The following is a 26,581-nucleotide window of genomic DNA, read 5'->3' as shown; positions in this document are numbered from 1 at the left end:
GCAAAGTAACTAAAACTGTCACATTAATGTAGAGGAGTAAAAAGTACAATATTTCTCAGTAGAATTAGAAAGTGGCATGAAAAGAAAAGACTCAAGGAAAGTACCTCAAATTTGTACTAAAGTAGCGTTCTTGAATAAATGTTCTTAGTTACATTCCACCACTGCTTATAAATGCAGGGGGAAGGGATCTTGATATAAATGCATCGCTTGGAGTGTTATTGTCGGCCAGAGGGACAGTAGTCCAGCTTCTCCTCTCATCCCTGGTGCCTTTTCCTGAGCTTGGTGCCTGCTGACCCTCACAGCCTGTGGCGTCAGTTTAGCATGCAGAGCAGCAGCTCTCCAAACGCCCACCATCAGTGAATCATGCACACTCTTACAAACACACACACACACACACACACACACACACAGAAAAATACAACATTTAATCTCATCAGCATAGCCGACAGCTCGTTAATTTTACACTCCGTAAAGGCGTGAAGAGCATTGCATCAATATCTAACACAATCACTTTGCTGAGACCAGCAGATAAAAACACACACACACACACACACACAGAAGTAAATACAATAGTTAATCATCATAAATGGTGTGTGCTGCGTGATATAAATTCTCACGTTTGTAAGTACGTACAGTACAGTGTGTACTCCTGCAGTCCGGTTAGGCTTGAACCTTAATAACATAGAGGAAATAAAGACACACTCCTGCTATGAGGAAATGAAAAGGCACACACACCCTTCTCCAGAGTTACCGTGGGGATTTTATTTCTCCATCCGTGTCATTTTTATGCAAATAAACATCTAGGCTGTTTCCTACTATTAATACTAAAAGATACAACATAACAGTGGTATTTGGTGTTCCAAACGCTGTGACGTACAAAACCAATCAATATGCATATCAAATTAAAGAAGAAAACAGCATAATGTCTTAGTAAGATTGTTCCACCACAAGCATCCAAAACAGAGTATTAGGCATACATTCTCCAAGTCTCTGATCTTTACAGGAGGAATTAACAGCATTCTTCTAAAAGATATTCCTTCATTTGGTGCTTCAATGATGGTGGTGGAGAGCTTTTAAATACTCCAAATTCTCAGGTGTTCGTCTGGATTGAGATCTGGTAACTGTGAAAGCATATGATTCACATCAAACCATTCAGTGACTTTTTGTGCCCTGTATGGAAGCATCTGCTTACAGACACAAAGGTGTATAGTATATTAAAAGACAAATAAATACCAAAACCACAATGGAAAGCGATAGATAGGTTGATAGATCTAGGAGCTATTTACTCAGCTTTAAATTTTCACTTTTGGACCTGGCAATCCAACAATCAATACCATTAAAGGAAGATGAAATAAGGGAAGTTTTAATGTTGGCATCCACATAGAGTTGGGTACCGAAACCTGATGCCAATATGGCACCGGTTACTAAACGACCTGTATCTAGACGACCGAACGCAAATTTCGGTGCCTCACTTTGATGCCACTTCAATGTCTGCGCTGCCGTCTGGTGGTCCGAAACAGACATTATAGGCAACAAAAGCATCACTGCATGTGACGCTAGACGCTACGCCCTGCAGCAAGTAATGTTAGCTAGTAGCTGGCCTTAACACGGTTAAAATACTGAAAGCTAAACGGTCTAAGAGTCTATATGAAAAGAGTCTGCAGCTAAAGACACAGAGTAGCCTAGCTGCACTTTTAAACACCATGGCCACTGCCCGAGTCGGAGTTGTCGAAGAAACAACAGAGACAGGAGTCTGTGGTGCGCTCAATTGCACCTCGTAAGCTCATGGTGGATTGAAGTGCAGCAAATACCTGGTGAAATAAGTTATTGTTATTCAATTTTAAATAAAATTTGACCATATGGCCTAAGCAATAAACAAGCCATTCTCTAATGTTGCCAACTGTCATTTTGTGCTCTTTTTCTTATTATTCTTTTATTGGTTGAGGCACTGTTTAGGCACCGGCACCTTTTTAAAAGTATCCTTTTAGCATCGGTATCGGAAAACATCCAAAAGATACCCAAACCTACATCCACACCTTTGGTTTTGTCTCTTCTGTAAGAACAGAAGTTTGAGAGCTAGATAGATGGGCCTTGGGTCTTGATTGAAAACCTACAGTTGACAGAATCATGAGAGAATTGACCTTCTCTCGCTGCTCTCTGTACCTCAAAGGCATCTTAGCAGCCGCCACTGCAAATGATTCATTGGCTTGCAAAGTGAGAACGATACACACTCACACACACACACACACACACCAAGCTGGGCCAAGCCAAGCTGAGCACGTCACCTCAGAAGGTCAGTATATGGAAAGATGGAAGGTGACACCTCCTGCCACAGACCCCACCCCCTTCATCGCAGCATTCTGTCCCCTGTTCACAAAGGAGTCGGACAATGATGAGGTACAGATACACACACACAACCCAGTAGTCCCAATCAGTAGCCTTGTCTCATCTCAACATGCTCTCACGTCTCAGGTTGATGTAGAGCTGAAATCCAGTCCACTCCATTACATCGTCAGACAGATGTCAGCAGCTGTGCACAGAGCTGCTCATTTTCCCACTGATAGCAGTATATAACTATTGATTTGCTGTTGCAGGAACTGTAGGCTGTTAAAAAGAGAAAATATATTTGGCCCTGTGAAAAGACCAGCACACATGAGGAGGAGAGGAAATAACACCAATTTAATGAAAACACTTGATATGCAATGTGATCTCACCAAGTTGCTAATGAAAAGCCCACTAGTGAGGGACATGGAGCGCTGCCTGAGTCTGCAAGCGCTCTTCCACCACCGAGAGAATAATAGAGTCATGCCATTTTGTATTTAAAATGCCTCTCAGATGGTGTCCGGTACGCGGCTTGGTTCTTTACCGGCCGGCAACTTAGCAATTTGCGAGGCAGCATATGCATGAGGCCGACCTGGGCACTCATCCCTACCAATTTGGTTACATAATCCAGAAACTAGTCCTCACCCAATGGTTTGCCTCCTGTTGAACTTCCTCTCTCACCCCCTCCTGTAGCCTGCACAGGGTTTCCCTCATTCTCCTTACCTCATATTCCTCCCTCATCTGTCCTTCCCCTCTGTCGTGTCCCTCCGTTCCCCTCTGATCTTCTGCTCTCCTCCCTCTCCTCTCCCTTCATCAAATGGTAGTACGTATCTGCTCGCCCACTGCCGTTGGCTAGGGCGGCGCTTTGAACCCAAGGATGAAAGAGCTGATCCTGTAATGAGAATCTTAATGCAGAGAAACTGTTTGGCTCTAACACACAAACACACACACACACACACACACACACACACACACACACACACACACACAGCTCAGACACACTCGCAGGCTTTGAAAAAAGTGAATTTTACATTGCTACTCTGCTCACAGCTCGGCTGCATGTCTAATGCGAGCTATTTTGAAATTCTGCTGCCGCATGAAAGTTGAGTTTAACTGGTTATGCAATTTCAAAGTATCACTCTCGCTTGTTGCGGATGGATTGCATTCAAATGCCAGAACTGGCGTTTTTACAGACGTAAACAAGTGAGATGGGAGTTAACGGGCTTGTTTTGTTCACCAATGTTTCTGTAGCATACAGTTGGGTTGGGGTTGCTAACCCAAAGCCCAACCTTCCACCATTTTTGATCACCTTCGGCTGCTATCTAGTGAAAGCTGCAACCAGTACAACAACGTATCTTTTGCAGTATTTCATACCAGCAGCACAGCCTGGCTTGGAAACTAGTACACATTTACTCCACACTCCTAAGGCATGAACAAATCCACTTGCATCACAGGTTCTATGAATTTGGCCTTGATCACATCCATATATTCAAGACAGAAGGTGTGAGATGCACGAGGGGGGTGCTTGTGGCTCACCTGGTAGAACGTGCGCACCATGTACCAAGGTTCAGTCTTTACCGCAGTGGCCCAGGGTTCGATTCTGACCTGTAACCCTTTGCTGCATGTCTTCCCCCTCTCTCTCACCCCCTTTCTGTCTACAACTGTCTTATCAATTAAAGGCCAAAATGCCCAAAAAATAATCTGAATTCACCACCTATGGTAATGTCATGGTTATTGCCGGATCTTAGCAGTTACACAATGTTATCCTAATTGATTATAAAAATGTGATCCAAGTTATAATAAACTGGAATTGTGCTTTAAATTAGCACACAGATGCACTTCACATTAGCATTTCTACACAGTAGCAGCACTTGAGTCATCCTATCTCGCTCTTGAATAATAGTGTCCCTTGTGGTTCCCAGCGGCAGTCAAACATTGTGTGGTTGCTAAAAGGTTCTAATCCAAATCATGTGGGAGGACAAGTGAGTGTTGGCCTTGAATGTGTGTTGCAGTGTGTCAAACAATCACCTTTCAGGAATCAGAAGAATGCAGAAGTGTTAGTAACTGTAACCAACAAACTTAGAGTCAGGAGTAAACGTCATTGTCAGGCCAACAAAGGATTAGGTGGAGAGGACTTTGAATCTCATTTTCATAATGTATTCAATTCAATTCAATTCAATTTTATTTATAGTACCAAATCATAACAACAGTTATCTCAAGACACTTTACAGATAGAGTAGGTCTAGGCCACACTATAATTTACAAAGAACCAACAATTCCAGTAATTCCCCCAAGAACAAGTGGCGAGGAAAACTTCCTTTTAGGGAGAAACCTCAGACAGACCCAGGCTCTTGGTAGGCGGTGTCTGACGGTGCCGGTTGGGGGTGTGATGAACAGTGGCAATAGTCACAATGAAGACAATGGAACTATGACTAGAAATAGTATTTGTGGTAATTCATGGCGTAGCAGGGCACTGCAGGGCATTACAGGGTGTAGCAGGACACTGTAGGGCGTAGCAGGGCACTGTATGTATCCTGAGATACGTTAGATACTAAAGTACCCTTTTTCAGTTCAGTTGTCAGCACTAGCAACTAACAACATGATGATGTATTGAATGTGACAGCAATGTTAAATATGAGAAATAATATTACAAAGTTAAAAGCTAAATAGAAGGATTTTTTTGTACATCCTCAGGGCCACAAGTCTAAGAAGACATCAGATAGGTCGATATTGCTGAAAGGCTTGGAGTTGGAATAGTGGAATGAAAGCTGTATCGACCCGCAGAGCAATGATCTGAGGCTGATGTTACTCCAGCCGACAGATTTCCCAGCAGCACTTGCTCTTGAGGAGTCCTAAAAACGGCACAGATGTGAATCTTTCCATTCCACCTTGACCTTTTGCTGAATATCATGTAGCGCATCAGAATGCCATATACTCTCTCGGCTAGTGAAATATTTAAAACGTGGGAGAGGGCTGCTTAAAGTGCAGTGCCGACTCCCCGCGCCTCTCTTTTCTGAAAGAAATATGACAGAGGTAGGAACCAACTGCACCGCATATATTTTGATGCGAGCCATTAATCAAACATGGCGATGGGGTGATGGAACCTCAATCTGAACAAACAAAGTGCATTTTGGTAGTCTTTACATTTATGATTTACTGCCTCTGCAATCAAAACTTAAACAACCTCACCTACTCTATTCCAAAAGCAAACACTGATTATGTTTGAAAGCAGGCAGCTTTTACATCTGTTCTCAGCTTATCTTTCCTGCAAATCACTTCTCATTCCATCAGCTGTTAAAATAATAAGGAGGGAAAGGAAAAGCACAGGCAGAGGAATAGTGGTGGATGGTTTTCTTTATACTCCTTGGAGCAACTGACTGACCACACTTTAACTGGCCTCTATCTATCTATCGGAGAGAGGCATTCTCCAGTGGTGAGTCATCTTGGGGTGGTTGGCTCTCTGTCTATACATGTTCATGTCACATACAGAAACATATGGCAACCAGCACAAAATACAGAAATCCATCCGCCCCTTTCATTTGACACACACAAGAGGTGATCTTAAAAGTCCATTATAAAGTGACCGTTCACTAAACTAGACTTTTGCACACAAAGCACATGTAGTTTATAAAATACAATGTTTTATTATACATTAAATTACCCAACAATATATAGAGACCTACAAGTACAAATGAAATGATTAGATGATTAAACACTGAGTTGATTGACAGAACTGTTTTGATCATTTCCAGTTTCTAAAATGTTAGGATTTTTCTATATTGAGTCCTTTTACTTTTAATACTTTAAGTACATTTTCCTGGTGTAACTTAGGCCTACATACTTTTAGTAACATTTTCAATGCAGGACTTTTACTTGTAACAGAGTAGTATTTGTACTTTTACAGGATCTGAATACTTCTTCCACCACTGGTCAGGCTTAGCATTAGCTGCTGATGTTAGCCTAAATTCTGATATAGTAGCATTTTGGCTCTCACGCAGTGGATGTGTCTGTCCTGAATTTTTTTAGACCCACAAAATAATGTTACTAATGACTTACTGTTTGGCCTTGGAAGAATGCTTACTGTAGATTTTAAGCTAGTTATGAAGTAATGTAGTTGCTACAGTTAATGCTACAGCAGTCAAAAACACTGTTTAATCCATTGCTTACAGTACAATTTGGCAATTTTGATTTTCGTTTTGGAAAGCCGTTGCTAGGTGCTACTCAAACTCTCAAATATTGCTCTAGAGCCCAGTACATAGCTTGGGCATGTGGTTAAGTCCAAAGCTTCACAGGCAGACAATCTCTCGTAGGGGTTAGTGAACAGTCAATTATGATAACAAGAAATTTAAACCTTCCAAAATCCCAAAAGTGTGATGATGCTTTCATAAAATTCTGGCCTAAAGCTCACCATGGATGGTGTTTATTTATCTCCATGCAGAGACATATACCAATATTACGTTTTTTCCTTGTTCTATTCTCCCAGTTCCATGTTAGTACAAAAAATATAGCATGAGGAAACCTTGTTTTTATTTTTCCCAAATAGGCCACAGCTGGGTGTGGGAAGTAGGCTGCTCCAGACACGTATGACAGAGCTTTGAAAGCCAACAGAGCCACTTCTTAACTGTTTAACTAGTTAAATTCCTCTCTAATGTCTAAATGCTGCACTTGTGCCCTATCAGTTTCCTGATAACACACACAACAGAAAGTTTGCATAGCAACAGCAAAGTTGCACTTAACATGAATGTTTTCAGGTCTGGTATTCCTTATATTAACCACCCCTCCCCACCTACCTCCCTCTTCCCTGATTCGGTATCACTATTGCAATTTGTGATTGGAAGTTAGCCTGGCCAAAACAAATGCAGTCTTATCTCTATGGTGCAGAGGCAAGAGCAGTTACACACAAACATCCACACACAGGCAGAGATTAGAGAGGAGACTGTTCCTGGGCTTCCTATTATTGGAGCAGAGGTTTATGGTCGGAGAGAGCTGCAGGGAATCACTGAGATTAAATTACACAGACAGAGAACATCAAATACAGGAGAAACTTCCCAGGCTCTGGAGAGAACGATGGGGTTTGGATGAGTCGGGAATAAAGAGGGAGAGATAACGGAGCAGTGTGAGAGAGAGAGATGTACTACACCAAACCCATCTCCATCAAGTCCTCTACGCTCGGTTGTCCTCAAATACACCACCAAGCAAAGCCTTACTAGAGTACTATTGAAACTATACAAATGTGCCTCATCACAAAAGGGGCTCAGCGAATATTTAAGTCAATTTTGTGGCTGTAATTTTATAGAAGCAGTCTTTCAAATGTCTTAAAGGTCCCATGGCATGACCATTTCACTTTCTGAGGTTTTTTAACATTAATATGAGTTTCCCCAGCCTGCCTGTGGTCCGCCAGTGGCTACAAATGGCGATAGGTGTAAACCGAGCCCTGGGTATCCTGCTCTGCCTTTGAGAAAATGAAAGCTCAGATGGGCCGATCTGGAATCTTCCCTCTATGACGTCATAAGGGGAAAGGTTACCTCCTCTTTCTCTGCTTTGCCCGCCCAGAGAATTTGGTCCGCCCATGAGAAAGAGAGAGACATCATGGCTTGCAAACGAGCGAAGCATGGCAGTTGGGCAAGGCCACACCCCCACCCTCCACCTTGCCCACCCTCTCTCCTCAATAACATTTAAAGCTACAGACACAGATATGGCACATCCTAAGGAAAGCTCATTGTGGGACTGGCTTCTAATGGCTGTAATTCTGCAACAAGGCTGAATTTTGGGAAAGAGACTTCAGATACAGTATTAGGGGACCACTGAGGCCTATATAAAAGCATCCAAAAAGCAGCATGTCATGGGACCTTTAAAGGGTAAATGGGCAGTTCACCTAAGCAACAAAAAACATATTGTTACATTTACTTTAATAGGTGTATGTAATATTGAAAGTGTGTTACAACGAGGGCTGTAACTAACCATTTCTTTCTTTATTGACTAACTTGTCATTCAGTTTTTTATTACTGAGTAATCAATGATACAAATCATTTGAGGAGACGGAACCAGTGAATGTTTTTGCTTGATTAAAAATTAATCGATGATAAAAATGTGTTTTTGGTTCATTTTCTGTTGACCACGACTAATCAATCATTTCAGCACTAGACCTTTTGCATGTCAAAATACCTTTTGTCTGTGCCTCACTTGGGCTTTCCAAATGATCAGATGATTGTAAAGATACTCTAAAATTACACCTAACAGGCACATCAACTCCTTTTTTTTCAGATTAATGGAAACAATGGAGGTAAAACCAACTCTGATAGCTCACAGCTCAAACATCTAGCTGCAGTACAGAGATCTGTGGAAACTCCTGACACTGCCATTTTCCCACTGATTATTTGTATAGGAGCCAATACCTGAGGTACCCTGAAGTGTTTTCTCAACCTCTAACAAGTTTATACCTGGGAAGGCAAGACATTTTCAGTGCATTTATTTTTCCTTTGGTGAATTGCCTGGGCCTAATTTAACAGCTAGTGCACTCCAGCTCCAGCAAGCCATTATCAGCATGAAAAGGTGAAGGAAATTTGTTGTCATGGCTACATGGTTTGCCATCAATGTAGTCTGAAAACATCTGTGTATCTCACTCCTTTTGTCTGTGCCCTGTTTTCACCCTTTCCTTCATGCAGACCTGCCTGCTGTTCTTGCTTCTCTTCATGCCTCTGAGGGCAGAATACATAACTCAAGAGCAGGACGCACCCAGCTTCCTCAAAAGGTGATTCATTCCTCTTCAGGCGCTACGTCAGCGCATGTTATGATGCAGGTGTGAGCAGAAAGAAATGTTCCATGCATTGTATTAGCATACAAGTAGTCCCTGCTGTGAAGACAGGCATGGTTGGCTGGTGGGAGGAGGAGGGAGGAGGGGGTAGTATGAGAGGATTCTCCTACGATGACGCAGAAACCCTGCAAGGTCTATTTTTAAACCTACTGAAGTGTGCAACACCCTTTCGGTACCGTAACCTTCAACTGCGCCGTCAAACCAAAACAAACAGAGACAGCGAGGCAGAGGAGGAGAGAGAGTGCAATGGCAACAATAAATCCAGCTCTCTCTTTTCCTCTCAAGCGTATAGAGCCACAATGAAATATGGATTATGACTGCATATTGCTGAGATGCGGTGCTTTTAGGTTGAATGATTGTCTGGGTTGGAATAAGAATAGGGTCGAATGGATGATCCCCACTAAAATGACTTGGCAGCACTTGAAAGCAGCTACTGACTGAGGTTCTGTGCTGGCCAAACACAGCACAGCCTGTATTCATTAAAGTCTCAGCTCCGGGTTTATCAGCAAATAACACAGAGTGTCTTTTATATCTGCTTTATCTTCCCCTCTCTCTGGTCTTTTTTTCTTTTCAATCAGGTGAAATGTTGAGCGTCCTTGAATTGCAGATGTGCTTCCCGCTCGCGTGGCGGTATCTCTGGCCCGCAAGCCTTTGAAATGTCACTCCCATACTGTACGCCAAACTCATAACCAGGAATAGGTGCTAACCTCACTTCCTAACATTCATGAAGGTACCAGCTCCGAACACAGGCTTAATATAGAAGTGTGAGTGTTGATCAAGCTCAAAAGCCACCAGCACCTATCGACACTCAATGACAGGATGGGAAATGTGTAATGATTTATACCAGATTACATAATTCACCTCTGGCCTACTGATCTAAAATCACCATTTGGTATTAACTACAAACCCAAAAATGCTGGGTTTGCCCTGCCAGCTCATCTATATGTTCCCTGGCATTATGCTGAAATACTTGGACCCATCTTTCTTTGCTGGAAGCCTTGTAATTCACAGCTGTGTGTTAAAATGTATCATCTGTTCTTCAGGATGACTCTACCAGTGAAAAGAGTTTGCCAATTTGGCGACATAATTCAGCTTTAAAATTTAAAGTGTGTAACTTTTTGATATTAATGGACGTCCGTTACATTCAAGCCATTGCCAAATGAGTTGCTACAAAGTTTACGAAAAAATTACGACTATCAGCTCCTCACAACTCTCTCTGGATTTCTCAGTATGGCTATGTTCAGAAAATGGTGTCCTCCGGCGACTTTCACGGGCAGAAACTTGAGCGAAGATAATTACCTCTTCTGAAGAGTCCATCAGGTTTTTTTTAATCCTCCGTGTCCTCCTTGGCTACTAGCAACTGCGTGGAGGAGGGGTGGGGGCGTTGGCGATCACGGAAGGCTTGTATCATGTGGACGTGCTGACAGTTTTGTTGTTATTACTTATAATTTCAATTTTTGTGAATTGTTTGAAATGGTCTTTACACCCTGACAGCTCTGAAAAAAGGAGCGACAAAAGATCCGGCATCTTTAGCTGCTGTGATCCTGTAAAAACGTCCACCGATCACTGCCGCGTGGTCCGCTTGGAAAGAACCAATGAAATGCCTCCTTGCCCCGCTGTGGGTACTCTGCCTGACCCAATGCATCAGGCATCGCTAACAGTAGTCATGTTTGTTTTAAACATACGGTGTGAGAATACTCTGTGTTTGCTTACCGGTGAGGCATGAAGTAAAACTGCGCGTCCTTTCTCCGCTCTGCTCTGAAGCAGCGAGGCATCGGTGCTCGTGCACCTCTGTGTGTGGGTCCGAACCCCCGAGGAGATGCTACTTTCATATCTCGCTCGCTTTTCAACATTGCCAACCCTGGCTTTAATTTATTGCATTCAAATATTTAATTTAGAAAACAATCTATCTGGATTCATGTGGTCTAAATTCGCCTTTCTGAAATTTCCAGTAGGTCATTTCAAGTTCAGGGACCAACCCTCTCCTCATCATCGGCACCCTCTCTCGCGTACAGTCTCCGGCTATCCACCACAGCGCGCTCCAGCGGGCCCTCCCCTTCAATTCGGCGGGCTCCACATCCACAAATGGAGCCCGAGATCAGAGACTGGACCGTCACTTGCCTCCAATGATTTCTGAAAAGGAAAGGCATTCCCCTTCCACTGCAGTGATAATAATGCCACATTGGACATCTCATTTCTACTCAGCCTTCATCATCAGTTCAGCAACAACAACCACTGCAACTTTTCTCAGGTGATCTCAGCTTTCTTTTTTTATTATTCCTTTGTTTGCAGGCTTCACAAAATTCCTGTGCACATACATGCTTTCATCTCAATATCCCTTCCTTCAGCCACTTCCGGCAACATGGCTTCTGCTACTCCTAGTAGCTGCTGTCGTAGCCAAATGGCAGCACGGGAGCCTCGTCCAGCAAGGGCCCCCACCACAGGCTAATCAAGTTGGTAATTCTCGGACTCCTCCTTTTTTTTCCAACTGGTCTTTCCTTTCCTTTATCCAGTTAATACCAAATGAGTCGACAGACGAGGAAAGCTGGTGTGCAATAACTTTGTACCACTTTGGCTGCACTTTCTAATTTCCGCCTCCTGCCGATCTACTCCTTCTGCGGAGGTGCTCACGCCAGGAGCATTTGTCACCAAATTCCAACCAGACTTCGGCTGACCCATTGAGGTAAAAGTCCCTGCCACCGCTTTACAAAACCATCCAGATAGACGGTTTGTTCACGTTCTCATCAGTGGCTTTACACATGGTTTCCACCCAGGCATAGAAGTACTTTCTGACACTTCCCACGTCTGCCGCAATCTTCAGTCCACTCTCACAGTACCTCACACTGTTGACACCTCATTGGCTAAAGAAGAAGCGAAACCCTTCCTGTCAAACCAAGGTAGATCGAGTTACCTTGGTGCAGAGCTAATGACTAGTACTGCAAGCAGTTATGAACGGGGTCCTGGCGCAAGTCTCTCCCGACGGACTGCGGCAGCAATGTGAGTCGTTTATATAGCGCCTTTCACCAAACCCAAGGACGCTTTACAAGAACAGGGGACAAAAAGAAAATCGTAGGCTAACCCAAACACAGACTGAAAAGAAATAAAAACTGGGCGCTAAATGGAAGGGGGACATAATTTCATGGAGGCTACTGACATACAACCACATCTCGCATTAAGTTATTTTATGAATGAAATAGACATATTACATACCTGAGGGTCAATTCGGGGTCAATTTTGAATAGAAATTGAAATGCATCTGTGGTAACATTTTCTCTCTTCTTTGAATGGCATATCCTTCTTCTAAGACGACTTTATCACTCAACCCGAGGACCGTCAACTTCACACGGACGTGGCTCCTTCTAAACTATAGGTTCCGGTAGCTACTACGTGGAGAGAGATGGTTCGCTTCTGCTTGGCCCTCAGAGTTCAAATCTATCGCCTCGGAGTCAATGAGGTATAGCTCGCTTAGCGCAGACTAAGGAGAGAAAAAAATCTGGTGTTCATCCAGACCTACTTAGTAGGAATCAACTTCTTCATCAAACTAATCACTAGCCTCACCCCTTTCCCATGGTACAATGTTAATGAAAGGCTTGTTCAGAACAGGAACCTGCTCTCACAGTTATACGCTTACCACTCACTAGACTTTGGCTTCCTGAGGTGCTCCGAATTTGCCTCGACTTCATCTGCCTACAATCCCAGACATCCCTATCCAATGTTCTGACTCCTTCATATTCACACTCTCTATTCAAAACAGACCAACTGGGAGTCTCTTTACCTAGCTACATTTCCCACCTCGACTCCTATCGTAGCCCATACATGCCACTGACCAAATACATCAGCTTTAGATATGTCGCCAACGGCATCAACTCATCACCTACTCGTTTTCACCGAAACAGGGAAAACGGTCGTTCAATTCTGGTTCCAGAAGCACAGGCTTATCTTCAGAACACTATTCGAGCCATTTCTTCTGCATTGGCACAGCCTCCACTTCCAGTGTTGGGAAAGTTCCCTTTCGACATGAACTAGTTCAAAGTTCAGTTCACAAATTTTAAAATGAACTAGTTCATACTTCAAAATTTTGAACTAAGTTCACAGTTCCAAATATGAACTAGTTCATAGTTCTTTATTTCCATATGTTGCTTCAGTTCAATGTGCCATTTCAGGTTTGCTGTGTGACACTGGTGGCTGGTGTTGCCAGACTGGGTGTTCTTTCCGCTCCATATCAAGGCCTGTTTACAGTGTGTTTTAGCCTGGTTTTCGCCTGGAAGGCTGTATAGAAATCTGGCCCCCTATTAAACGAGGTTAAACTGAGAGAGCGTGCTGTTCACAGACACCACAAGGAACGAGTTCACAGTAACGTTCATCAGGCAGTAATAGAGTACGTTCAGTTCACGTTCGTCCAAAATATGACCGAGTTCATGAACTATCGTTCAATGAACGCGTTCAGGCACAACACTGTCCACTTCGGCCAGACCGTGCATCTCAGATTAAACCATACAGGTGCTCGGCCACTGGTCATCTCATGCATATCACTGCTACATCCACAACAATCTTAATGATCTCCGTCAAGCTCACACTCAACTCAGCTCAATTTTAAATCGGACTCTTTTGGGGGCCTCTGATCACCTTGGGTGGAAACACGCCTGAGACGGAACACCCACACTGAGTCTCTTGAGTCTCTTCAGTACGTGCTCCCAGACCAGTCCAACAGTCGACATCCTTCTTCCACCTACACCTTTCCCCTTGACATTTCCATTAAACCTTTAAAAAAAACTGAAACTAAAGCCAGTGGCCTGTGAGCCCTTACATAAACAAGCAGGGTGTAGTTGCGGTTCAGATGAGTAGTTTGCAGTTTCACCAAAAAGTTATTTTCCCTCTAAACTCATTTAAAAAAAAAAAAAAAAAAAAAGAGTGTGAGGCCCAAATATTAGAGAAACAACCACAAAAGATGAATCAAAAAAAAGTTATTCTTAAATATCTTATATCTCATTTGTTTAATTTGTACAAAAACCATAATGCAAAAAACAACACGCTGCTTTCGGCAAGAAAGAGAATAAGCATACTTTCCAAGATGTTGAACTAATCCTTTAAATGGCAACATTGTGGTAAAAGTTTGCAATTAAATATTTGGCTAAGCCATTTTTTCACATTTGTCGTAAAAATTTGACAGTGGTTTTTAGCGAATAAACACGTTTCCCCAAAAAATGTCAAATTCAAACTTGTTATAAAACTGTTATCACATTTCCTAATTAGATATTTATAAAGTTCAAGTTATTATGGCCTGTCTGTGCTTCCATAGATATAATTTGCAGCTTAGTAGTCACATTACCTTTACTGTAAACACAGCATTGCCCTTAGCAGAGAAACACCCTTCAGAACAAACACACGTACTGCCGCTGGGCGTGTGAGAGATACGGTATAATAAGGATCTGTGTGTAATATGTGACGCTCACGTCAGGAATGTATCTCTCTGAGGCAGGGGGAGAGCACACTCTGGAACAGACAAGATGGAGTCACAGCAAGGCAACACCCCACACCCTGGGAGTCTCCCAGCTGGGGTGACACCAGACCATCTGTGGGCCTGTTTATCCCAGAGAGCTGAGGTGGTCATGTGGAACTGTGTGTGTGTGTGTGTGTGTGTGTGTGTGTGTGTGTGTGTGTGTGTGTGTGTGTGCTCGTTTTGAATATGGCTTTCCACTCAGGCTGCAAGGCTTGCAAGACTTCAATACCTATTAAAAAGTCACAATTTGGGATGAGAACTAAAATAGTTTATCTGGTACAGACTGACCTATTTAGTCACAGCAGTGCATACGATGCAAAATGGACTTTGGTTTGAGAAGTTGAGTTCCAAACATAGCATCTGACTGGAGATGCACCTTGATACCATACTATACTGACATTACACTCACTTTAATACATCCCAGAGAAATCGGCACACTTCTAGGCAGTAGACAATCAACCACAACGGGTGTGTAATCTGACAATAAACCAGATTTGAAAGCAAAGACTGGAATCCCTATACACAGAGGCACTGACGTTACACACAGCATTAACTAGGAATGGTTTAAATGTGAGTGTGTCTTACAAGGGGAAATTTGCAACTTGCAAAAAAAACGCTTTTCCATCTAATGCTCCGCGAGCTACTCCCCTGAGCACCGGAGGAATTCATTTCCAACGTCTTAGATTCTGAGCAATATATTTGCCACACCAATCTCAAGTGAGATTTTGTTTACTGCAAAGAGAATTCCAAAGTAGACATATACTTTCAGGCTGAATGTGTTTTAGCTTTCTAATGGCTGCATCACACACTTCTGAGGCCTTATTGCGTAGCCATGACTGACATAAAGATACAGAAATGCAGTAGTGGTAAATAACTAAGTACATTTACACCAGAACTGCAATATACTATGTTTTAGTACTTGTACTTTACTTGAGCATTTCCATTTTATACTACTTATACTACTATTCCACTAATTCAAATGGTATTATTGTCCTTTTCACTCTGCATCTATCTGACAGCTGTACTTTTCAGATTAAGAGTTTACATTAGAAATATATGATACGCTTTTAAAGGTCCCATGGCACGAACATTTCACTTTATGAGTTTTTTTTTAACATTAATATGAGTTCCCCCAGCCTGCCTATGGTCCCCCAGTGGCTAGAAATGGCGATAGGTGTAAACCGAGCCCTGGGTATCCTGCTCTGCCTTTGAGAAAATGAAAGTTCAGATGGGCCAATCTGGAATCTTCTCCTTATGAGGTCATAAGGTCATAAGGAGTAATACCTCCCCTTTCTTGGTTTGCCCACCCAGAGAATTTGGCCCACCCATGAGAGACAGAGAGAGACATCATGGCTTTCAAACGAGCAAAGTGGCAGTTGGTAAGTGGCTGTAATTCTGCACCAAGGCTGAATTTCGGGAAAAAAACTTCAGATACAGTATTAGGGGACAACTAAGGTCTATATCAAAGAGACTTCAGATACAGTATTAGAGGACCACTAAGGTCTATATAAAAGAGACTTCAGATACAGTATTAGGGGACCACTAAGGCCTATATAAAAGAGACTTCAGCTACAGTATTAGGGGACCACTAAGGCCTATATAAAAGAGACTTCAGATACAGTATTAGGGGACCACTAAGGTCTATATAAAAGAGACTTCAGATACAGTATTAGGGGGACCACTAAGGTCTATATAAAAGAGACTTCAGATACAGTATTAGGGGACCACTAAGGCCTATATAAAAGAGACTTCAGATACAGTATTAGGGGACCACTAAGGCCTATATAAAAGAGACTTCAGATACAGTATTAGGGGACCACTAAGGCCTATATAAAAGAGACTTCAGATACAGTATTAGGGGACCACTAAGGCCTATATAAAAGAGACTTCAGATACAGTATTAGGGGACCACTAAGGTCTATATAAAAGAGACTTCAGATACAGTATTAGGGGACCACTAAGGCCTATATAAAAGAGACTTCAGATACAGTATTAGGGGACCACTAAGGCCTATATAAAAGAGACTTCAGATACAGTATTAGGGGACCACTAAGGCCTATATAAAAGAGACTTCAGATACAGTATTAGGGGACCACTAAGGCCTATATAAAAGAGACTTCAGATAGAGTATTAGGGGACCACTAAGGCCTATATAAAAGAGACTTCAGATACAGTATTAGGGGACCACTAAGGCCTATATAAAAGAGACTTCAGATACAGTATTAGGGGACCACTAAGGTCTATATAAAAGAGACTTCAGATACAGTATTAGGGGACCACTAAGGTCTATATAAAAGAGACTTCAGATACAGTATTAGGGGGACCACTAAGGTCTATATAAAAGAGACTTCAGATACAGTATTAGGGGACCACTAAGGCCTATATAAAAGCATCCAAAGAGCACCATGTCATGGGACCTTTAGATGTCTATGAGTAGTTGGCAGCAAAAAGTGATTTCCCCTCTAAACTTTTCAGATGGTTTAATTAAAAAAAAAAAAAAAAAAAAAACAGTGTGCGGCCCAAATATTAGTGAAACAACCATGAAATAAATACAAATTAAAAAAAATATTTTTTAATACTTATATTTTAGAGGTATAAGCACATTTAGCTACCTTGACACAGGCTAGCTGTTTCAGTCTTTATGCTAAGCTAACCAATTCCAGCTTCATATTTATTTACTATACATGAGGGTGGCGTCGCTCTTCTCATTCATTTCTCGGCAAGAAAGCGAATAAGCATACTTTTCAAAGTGTTGAACTATTCCATTGAATGGCAACATTATAGTTACATTTTGCAAATTAAATATTCAGTTGCTTCTTTTTTCAGATTTAGTAATCTCACGAACCCTCAGATTTATTCTAACTAGCAACTGTATAAAATGTTAAAAACTAGCTCCATGTCAACCAGATACAACGGTAAAATGTCAAAGTTTTCATTACAGAATCAAAGGAATTACATAACAGTGCTATAAAGGGCACTTCAGTATTTGTCATTAAGTCAGGCATTTAAGAAAATAAACACTCATACAATAGTAATTTATGAGCATCTGTAACAGGCTTTAGGTGTTCAGCTGGCAGGGGTGACATGACATTTTTGCATACATAAGTCTTATGACAAAAAAGGGAGGAGGAATCGTGAAAGCATAAAAACACACAAGCTATTTCCTCCTCAGGCCTTTTGAGTCATACAGCATTGCAAATGTGATTAGGTCTTGGGTGATTTAATCTGAACTCTAAACATTGGTGAATGTTTGGTTGTCATGTGAAGGACCAGTCAAACAGTGGCATTGTAAACACTCCCATACTCTTACTGGAATTGCGGTTTCCAAGCATGAAACATCCCAGATCCACCATCAATAAAGAGCTGTCCACCTGTCTCCCCACAGCCATGATGTCAATGTGGCTACTCCCACCGATTACTGGGACATTCTTACCACCTTTAAAGCCGGAACAGTGCCAAAGTTTACAGTACACTCCAGGAATCGCTACATAGATTTCACAGTCAAGTCTATTCTTATCTCAAGTTGCCCTCATGACACAGAGTGCCAACTACTAGCATGTGACCATCAATACTATTATGAGCTCAGGGGGAGGATTGCCCAATGGTCAAGTCTGCCAAGGGTTAAATATTACAATTAAAAGTTTAAACATGCAATAAATAAGTCAGCATTCCACAAATCATGTTCAACTGTAGTTTATTTTATTAAAAAGACCAGGGTGCAAATATGAAATTAAAAAAAATAAAGACAAGCATATAATTTTTAAGCATTTAATACAAACTTAATATAAACTATTTCAGTCCCTCTTGACATGTAAGACACTGACTCAAAATACTTTGTTATACCGTATTTTTTTTTATCAAGTATTGCACAATGTAGGTACAAAATTAATATTCATACGATTACATTTTTTGTCCATTGTATAGCAAAATCTTTTAACCTCATAACAGAAAATACAATTCATCTTTCAGAAAAAGCAAATACTCCCTACACTTGAATTCCACCACTAAAGGTATACTCTGTACACAATCTTTAGAATATTTGATGCATATATTTTTTTTTTTTTTTAAAGATGGATTTCTTTAACAATTATCTTTAAAAAAAAAAAAAAAAAAAAAAAAAAGAAAACAAAAAGAGCTGCTGCAGCCATCACAGATCACTGGAGTAGTAAAAAGATATAAATGCAACACCATGTCATAGAAACAATATATACTCTGATATCTTACAAACTCTGTACTAAATTAAATTATACAATTAGAAAAAGACCAAGTTACCCCACTTAGTGCCAATCCATAAAAATCTGCCTCATCTTACCACCTGTAAAATACTGTAGGAGGCCAAAACTTTAAGTTTGTATTTAACATTTTTTTGAAGTAATTCTTTCCAACATGGTAAAAAATGTTTGTGCTTGGTTGGCAAAAAGGAAAAAGAAAAACAATGATGCATGTTAATTGAAGTAACCAAGCTTGGATGTGTTTGTACAACAAGCTTTTAGTAGAAACAAACTCAAGGGGGCACGGTAAAAAACACCCTTGGGCACATGCGCTTGACTGACTAGACAATATCTCTTTGAAAGTCCAGTTTCTAAGTGTGCGTTTTGTTTTTCCTTCTCTTTGAGCCACCATCATTCATAAATAACATCTTCATGATGAGTTTAGTTAGCCATGACTGGCTGGAATTGCTGGTTAGAATACTGCATGTTGCTCAGACTGAAGTTGAGGCCATCCATTAGGGACTTGTCGTTGAGGTTTCCGTAGGCCGCAATCACGTCAAAGGCATTGTTGTACTGCAGAGGGCCGAGACCCAGGGAGCCCTCCCCGGGGAACACGGCTCCAGGGCTGGCCTGGCCCTGGAGGTTGGGAAACACAAACTCCTTGGCATTAGGAGAGAGAGCAGAGGCCTTCTGCTGCTGCCCCAGGCCCAGTCCGTACAGTGAGTGCATGGAGGTGGAGATGGCTTTCTGCTTCAGTAGGGTGTTGACATTCAGGCCCAAGTTATTGGTAGGGGAGCTGCGGGCCACCTTGCTGCTACTGCTGCCGTTAGTGTTGTTGCCGCGGCCGCTACTCTTCATCTTAGTGGAGCCGAATTTGGTGGCAGCAAAGGTGGCTGTGGTGAAGGTTAAGGGCTGGGTGGAGCGTGGCATGAAGGAGGGGCTCACGGCAGCAGACTGCCCGAAAGGAGGGGAGGGGGAGCTGGACTCTGAGGAAGCCCCAACAGGGTCACTGATTGGCATGAAGACCTGGGCCTCAGGATTAAAGCTGTTCTTGATCTCCTTGTCCAGCTCTGACCCGTTCTCATTGTTATCATCCACATATAGCACCTTTACCGGTCCCTTCTCCCCAATCTGGTAGGAAACCTCAAACGGGTCGATCCACACGCTAAGGTCCTGAGGGAGATTATTCCGGACATCTTCAATGTCCAGGCCGCTCTCTTTGGCTGCCTGCTCCACCACAGGGTCCACCTTCTCCCCTACATGGATGCACCTGAACCCTGAACCTTTGTATGGCTTATCGGGATACCAGTGGCCTTCATATTTCTTCTTCAGCTGCCTCTCGAGCTCTTCGCCGAAGATATTCACACGTCGTCGAGGGAGTTTGTTGTATAAATAGGAAATAATAAAGTTGAGTGCTACTTGAATTTCAAGCTGCATAGCTGCTTCGGTGGTAAGGGAGATTCTTTTTCCGTCACGGAGTTGCTTTGTCTGAGCTTTGCAAAAACCTCCACGGCAGCAGTTTTAGGAAAACTGGGATTGAGTGTTTGTTGCCAAAATGAATATCCTTTCTGCAACAGGGTTAAGTTTAGGATCCTGAAATAACAAAAAAAGAAATTGTATAAGTATATGAAGCCATTAAATAAAGAAATTAAAAAAAAAAAAAAAAAAAAAAAAAAACATTATGATCAATAACATTCCATCTCTATTAGCTTCAAGTAACATTACCCTTTAGTCACCATCCACTCGCCCCCCCCCCCTGCAGCAGTGCTGTATCTCAGCTGTACAATATAAACAGCTATAAATAAACGAGGCCACTGACTCAGAGACGGTGTCAGCAGTGTGTGTCCCCCAGCGGTCTAGTGTGACAGAAATACGCGAGCATGGTTGACCTCTGCGGAGGGCGGCGAGTCTGATGGCAGGTGTCACAATGATTTTCGATTGCCTCATTTTGGCACGCGGACATGTTAAAGCAAAACACCAACCTCGCGCGTCCAAGTGGGGAGAATTGTTTTTTCCTTTTCAACCTAACAAGGCTAACGTTATTCTAGTCCTTTCCCGTGCACCGACTGAGCTATAACGTGAGAGGAGCACGCACAGGCTTGTGACGAAGATTGCCGTTACATAATCAACATTCAGAGTCTAGCCACGGCTATAAAGCCCAATCTACATTGACGACAGTGACAATACACACTAAAAACGTCTCTTTTCATCACGTTCTGCTCTGACATAGCCGACCAACGAGCCTTAGCTAGCTGGAAAACTTAGCTAATGAAGGGTGTGAACAGAAATGTAGCTTGCTAGCCATGTATAAGCCAGATAACGTTACGGTTAAGGTTTATCGCGACCGGCTGGTTATCAGTGTTGCCCCGCGGCAAGCCAAAGATAACGTTTTACGGACACGTACAGCAAGTGGTAAGGTCACTGTTAACAGCGAGAAAAGAAAAAAATTCGCATAAATCTGGACTGAGGACCGTTTTGATCGATAGCAAGCTACGTAACATTAGCATTGGAATTAGCGTAGGCTACAGCCTGAATATTCGACTGTAAAACCGACATGCAACAACACCATTAAGTGACAGTTTGAGAATCAATAGGATACCAACAAAATAATGCAAAGTGTTTCAGTTCACGATAAAACGACTGTTATGGCGAATTTAAGTTCATATTTACTTACATGGAAATTCACAGCAGGTCCTTCTTGCCAGAGTCCGCTCCAGCAAACGTTATGCTTGTACAGCCTCTAGGTTTGCTTTCTAAAGGAGATACAAAATGATGTTGTCGTCGTGTCTTTATTATGCTCCAGGCGATTTTGCTTCTGTGGGGTATAGTTGAATTCCGATTCACAGGCTTGCAAACGAACTCCCCACAGCCTGGGAGTTTTTACAACTCTACCCTTTAAAACTTGGGCTGATTTGTTTATATAGTAGTCCTCCGCCACGGACATGGAGGAGGTGGTGATGCGGCTCACAGAGGTCAACACCCAGTAACGTGTTTCTATTGGCCAAACGCGGCCTCGTCATCAGCAACCACCCCAACTACCGCTGTGATTGGATGATTTTGTGCTCAATCAACCGCAGGGTTCTATTTACGGTAGTGGTTTGCCTTTCATGTGCTCTGGACTATTTTATTTGGAGCAGGTTTTAACTAAAATATCTTTTGAAAGCCTCGTTTTGTGGGTCGTAATGTGGTTCCTGTAACACCATAGAAAAAAATCTAAAACCATCATGGTTGAGGGGTAAAAGACTGACACGTCCGCACTCTGCGCACTTCTGTTTTATGTTATGCCAAGCCTTCTTAAAGGCCCTCTGTCCTCAGGGTTTGTGCTCAGCCACGCATGAAATCTATGGCTGAACAAGGAGTCTACTGTAATGATAATACTCAATAGTCTGTATAATTACTGTTGCCAGCCAGAGTAAACACTGAAATGAAAACACATTTGACTCTGCTCTTCCCACTACAGGGTTAAACAGAGCTAGATAGTCACTGTGGCGGAGGGACACACCTCTCAATGGTTGTGCTCCTGCTCCTCACCAATAACATTTAGCTGTTCCTGGACCCAGCTGCATCTGTGTATCCAAACCTAACAGCATTTGCTTACTGAGAGTACTGTTCTATAATACAGCACAATTTCCACAACTTTAAAAACAGATCAAATCTCATAATTGCCATATGTGTAAATATTGACATTCTTTTTCCACTGTGTACCTGTGATAAAATTATCTTCATTATACACAGTCGCTCTCCGGTGCCTGCATGATGGGTTCTTGTTTTCAGCAGTGCAAGGCTGAAGCTGTCCCCTGTCAGGCCTAAGGTGTTTGACACCACAGCCTGTTCTTACCTAACATGGGCTCCCGCACTGTGTTTGCACAATAAATACAATGCCACATGAATTGTACAGCTGGGAGTGAGGTGGCAGGGCAGGGGGAAGGTGGAGACTGTTCTTTGGAGGGGGGAGCTGATACACAAAAGTATTTCCTGGCTCAAAAACACACTCAAATGGTGTGTGCCATATCTCTAAATGTTACATTTGAGAGGTTATTTGTAAGAGAGCTGACTATTTATAGCATTACTCCTTTTCTCAATCAAGTATGCAGATCTCTGAAAAAATTATTAACGTATACATTAACGCCATATGTGTAGATATTGAGGTAAATCGTGGTTTATCACAATGCTACGGTCGTTGTTTAGCTCAGTACCACCACGTCCCAGTGCCATAAACAAAGTGCTATCAAATGCAGTCAGATCGTAGCCGGAGGGCTGCAGGACGCTGCAGGCACAATGGAGAGTTCTTACAGCCTCCAGATTGAGTCTCAGCAGGTGTGAGAGATGAGTCCCTCCACCACCGAGGATCTCGTGTGATGGATGACCCGAGCACAAACTTAACACACCATGGGGGCCTTGGAGACATACCAAGGCCACCGGAGCACGGCCGGCTTGTTTTTCCCCCGAACAGCACAGGAAATGTGTGACTATATGACCAAATGTTCAAACATGTTTCAATTCGCACTGGGCTGCATCACTATTCAACAGAAATACGTTCTCCCAGCAATGTAAGAAATGCCATGAGCAGATCCAGAACCCCTCTGCTCATTCTCCCACTGTGTCTGCTCGGTAACTAAGTGTTAGTTTTGGCGGTGGGTAGGTGGTGCTTAACAATGACCTATTTGTTATTCTCCACCAGAGTATGGATCTGGTCAGTGGCGAAGGTTTCCTCCTGTTGTTGTGAGTCTGCCTGGCTGGGACCTGGAGGTAAACACAGCTAATGATGTGAGATGTTTTAGCATGACTCATGCAAATTTCTTTTAGTGAAGTCAGTTCGTAGACATTTTACCCTTTCTCTTCACAAAGCTGTGAAATCCTTTTTCTCTTCTTTCTGGCTTTGTAGCTGCACACAAGCTCTGTTAAATTCCCAGATGCGGTCACTGGATATTAATCTGATATGTGTAACATCACATGCTCAATACGTGGGGGGAAGGGGAATTAAATGTAACAGATAATATGAATGATGTGTCTCTCTGTGTTTGCTTACTACCAGCAGGAAGGAAATGAAAATAACAGGCGTTTTATGAGGAAAGAAATTGGGTTCTTGCATACTGAATTGAAGTGGCACTGGTCATGTGAGCATGCTGTATAATGAAATCTGTCGAAGACAGCATTCATTTCTTGGGTTATTTGACTAAAACTGAGAGAGCTCAAGTACATGTATTAGATCCTGTTCTTTCTAGTGGACTTCAAAGCTCAAACAGTGTCACGAAAGGTGACATTACTCTTTTACGCTCACCATGTGGGCTTTCTTCAGATCTGGAGCTCAGAATTGTATCTCTCCAGATAAAGTAGACACTTCTTCATTACCCTTTTCAGTTTTACGTTATGCAACTCATGTAGCACTTTCTTATCTGTGTGTTTGTTTCCTTAAACGATGAACAAGTATAATTCAAAATACAGGCCCTCCCAAAAAATAGCTTGCTAACAAACTAGAGGCTCTTAGCATTCCTGCAGTTTTTCATTTAACTTCAGTTCACTTATCCTCATTTCTTTTAATTTCAACATTTTGTGACCTCCAACCAAGTGCAGCAGCATACATCTTATGTCTATTGCAGACAGTAACAACAACCAAACCATGCTGGATCTTGTCTCCTTGTTAAAGCTGCTGCAATCATTATTTTCTATATCAACAATTGACGTGACATGATGACTATGTGTAATTTGAAGGAGATTTAATATTAGTGATGAACCTACAGAGAATTATCACCTGACTTTGCAGCTTCCCCTCACCTCCACAGAGCCTTTTACCGTCTTTCATCTCATTGGTCTGGTTTTCTGACCAGCAACTTTACTGTTCACTCTCACCGCTCTCATCAGTGTCGCAGCATGCAGCCGGTTAAGCAAAAAGGCTCTGATAATCAGACTGTATGCCACTTGCAAAGCAACGTATGGAATACAAACAAAGGTAGCAACTAGCTGATGAACACAGTAGAACATTTAGCAGCCAAAGAGCTAGAGTTCTTTCTTTGGAGTTGGAGGAGACACAAACCTAAAAGAGAGTGAATAATAACTATCTGAGTCTGTCAGTGGCAAAAACAAGCCCTTTAGTAGATGTAGAGTGGCTGCAGGGCTCTCACTCAATACTGAAACAATTTTTAAAAATAGTTGTTCCCATTAGTCACTTAGACATAAATACATGATAAAAAAACGGGTCCAGGTTGAAAAATACAACGTGGTATAAAATACCTAAATTTGCCTTTAAAAGGTAAAATATGTCAATGTTGTGTTTAAAGCTTGTGTTGCCAGTTGCCAATTGGTTTAAGGTTGAAGTATTAGGGGCGCATTTTTGCCTTTAAATCAAAGTTAAGTGGGGGATTCTAGCACAACTTCACCTACTTCCAAGGCGCATGGAGAGGGGAAAGGAGTCTAAAGAGGACAAAACTCCAGCATCACTTGTAGTATATAGAACAACTTTATTGTAGGACTGACACATTTCGGCTTATGGCCCTTCATTAGCATGACCCTGATGAAGTCCACAAGGTAAAACGCGTCTGTCTTATATATATATATATATATATATATATATATATATATATATATATATATATATATATATATATATATATATGCATGTGTGTATATTACTATATACTTGTGTTGCTGGAGTTTTTACCTTTTTTAATCAAAGTTGGACAGTAGAGACCTGACAGGAAATCAAACTGGGGTCAATGGAACTTGCAAAAACTGCGGTTTGATGAAAAAGAGAAAAAAAAGTGATTCCCCCAACACCCTGCTTTTCGATGACGTTCACGTCGCGTAATTACGTCATTTCATAACGTTCCCATGGCAACAGGGGAAAATGGCTGCTCTTGTGTGAAGAACACGCAACATTTTTCAACTTTCTGCTAAGATATATGTGACGAAAATGCGGGGATTATGAAATCATGCAATATGCAAATATTTTGCACGGAAATCGGCAATTTATGTGGCGAAAGTGCGGCGTATTTGAAAAAATGCGGGCCCCGCATAAATATGCGGACTTTGGCTGATTATGCATTAAATTATGTGATCGCATGATCGCGTTTTTCTGGAGGGACTGATTTATTTTTAGCCATTCTTTTATCAAATGGCACAAAAAATGGTGGATGTAGCTGCCGTAAATGGAGCATGTCCCTGGACCCTCCTAGGTTTGCAACGTCTGACTCCGCCCCTGTTTTGTAAGATGATGTAAGCACAATCTACAATCTTCCCTCCAGACACAAAGTTCTCTTCAGCAGGTATCTTTTGTCACTAAATCTGAAAAGAAGTTCTCTGTGCATACAAATAATTTACTTACCTACCTGAATTAATGGGATCCTGCGTGGAACAGAGGTTTTACTGCTCTGTTATCAAAATACAGTCTTAGCCATGGAAGAAGGAGGTGGTGCTCAATTAGTATTCAAAGCCCATCTGTAGTGATAGCAATCTAAGATTACGCTGCTCACTGGAATTTATAGCTCCATGCTCACACGCACAAGCACCTGCTTTATTCTTCCCTTAAATTCAAAGGAATCCTGGTCTTTAAACAGTTGACTGCGATGATGAAAGCAGGCGGAAAGCAGTATATCTGCAGCACGTTTGAGCTGTTTACGCAGGAAAATCATTTCAAAGTTTAGAAAATGAGTCTTTACTCTGGTACCTGACAGTCCTCTTGAGTCTGGTGTGCATGGGGATTGTGTATTACGTGCTGCTTCCTCTTGAGTTGTTTAC

The 26,581-nt window shown here is 42.1% G+C and overlaps 1 protein-coding gene and 1 long non-coding RNA gene across 3 annotated transcripts; both read right to left on the bottom strand.

Annotated features, from left to right (window-relative positions):
• Positions 1-783: 783 nt before the first annotated feature.
• Positions 784-14,552, bottom strand: LOC114548439 (uncharacterized). Of its 2 annotated transcripts, none has more exons than XR_003691359.1 (3): positions 14,466-14,552; positions 3,046-3,214; positions 784-2,632 (listed from the first exon to the last, which is right to left on the bottom strand). It is a non-coding gene; the product is annotated as an uncharacterized LOC114548439 (long non-coding RNA). The 2 variants fall into 2 exon arrangements; XR_003691360.1 differs by having other exon boundaries at positions 784-2,604.
• Positions 14,553-18,313: 3,761 nt separating this feature from the next.
• On the bottom strand, positions 18,314-21,756 carry tob1b (transducer of ERBB2, 1b). Its single transcript, XM_028568618.1, has 2 exons — positions 21,522-21,756; positions 18,314-20,440 (listed from the first exon to the last, which is right to left on the bottom strand). Exon 2 carries the CDS (start codon positions 20,282-20,284, stop codon positions 19,289-19,291), a length of 996 nt encoding a protein of 331 aa, XP_028424419.1. The 5' UTR covers positions 20,285-20,440; positions 21,522-21,756; the 3' UTR covers positions 18,314-19,288.
• Between the last annotated feature and the right edge of the window lie 4,825 nt (positions 21,757-26,581).

Source organism: Perca flavescens, chromosome 21 (genome assembly GCF_004354835.1).
Source record: "Perca flavescens isolate YP-PL-M2 chromosome 21, PFLA_1.0, whole genome shotgun sequence".
NCBI lineage: Eukaryota > Metazoa > Chordata > Actinopteri > Perciformes > Percidae > Perca > Perca flavescens.
This window is presented reverse-complemented; position numbering and strand designations above follow the sequence as displayed.

Bases quoted from the DNA above. Each gene is read 5' to 3' on its own strand.
- tob1b (XM_028568618.1), bottom strand. From the start codon at position 20,284: ATGCAGCTTGAAATTCAAGTAGCACTCAACTTTATTATTTCCTATTTA.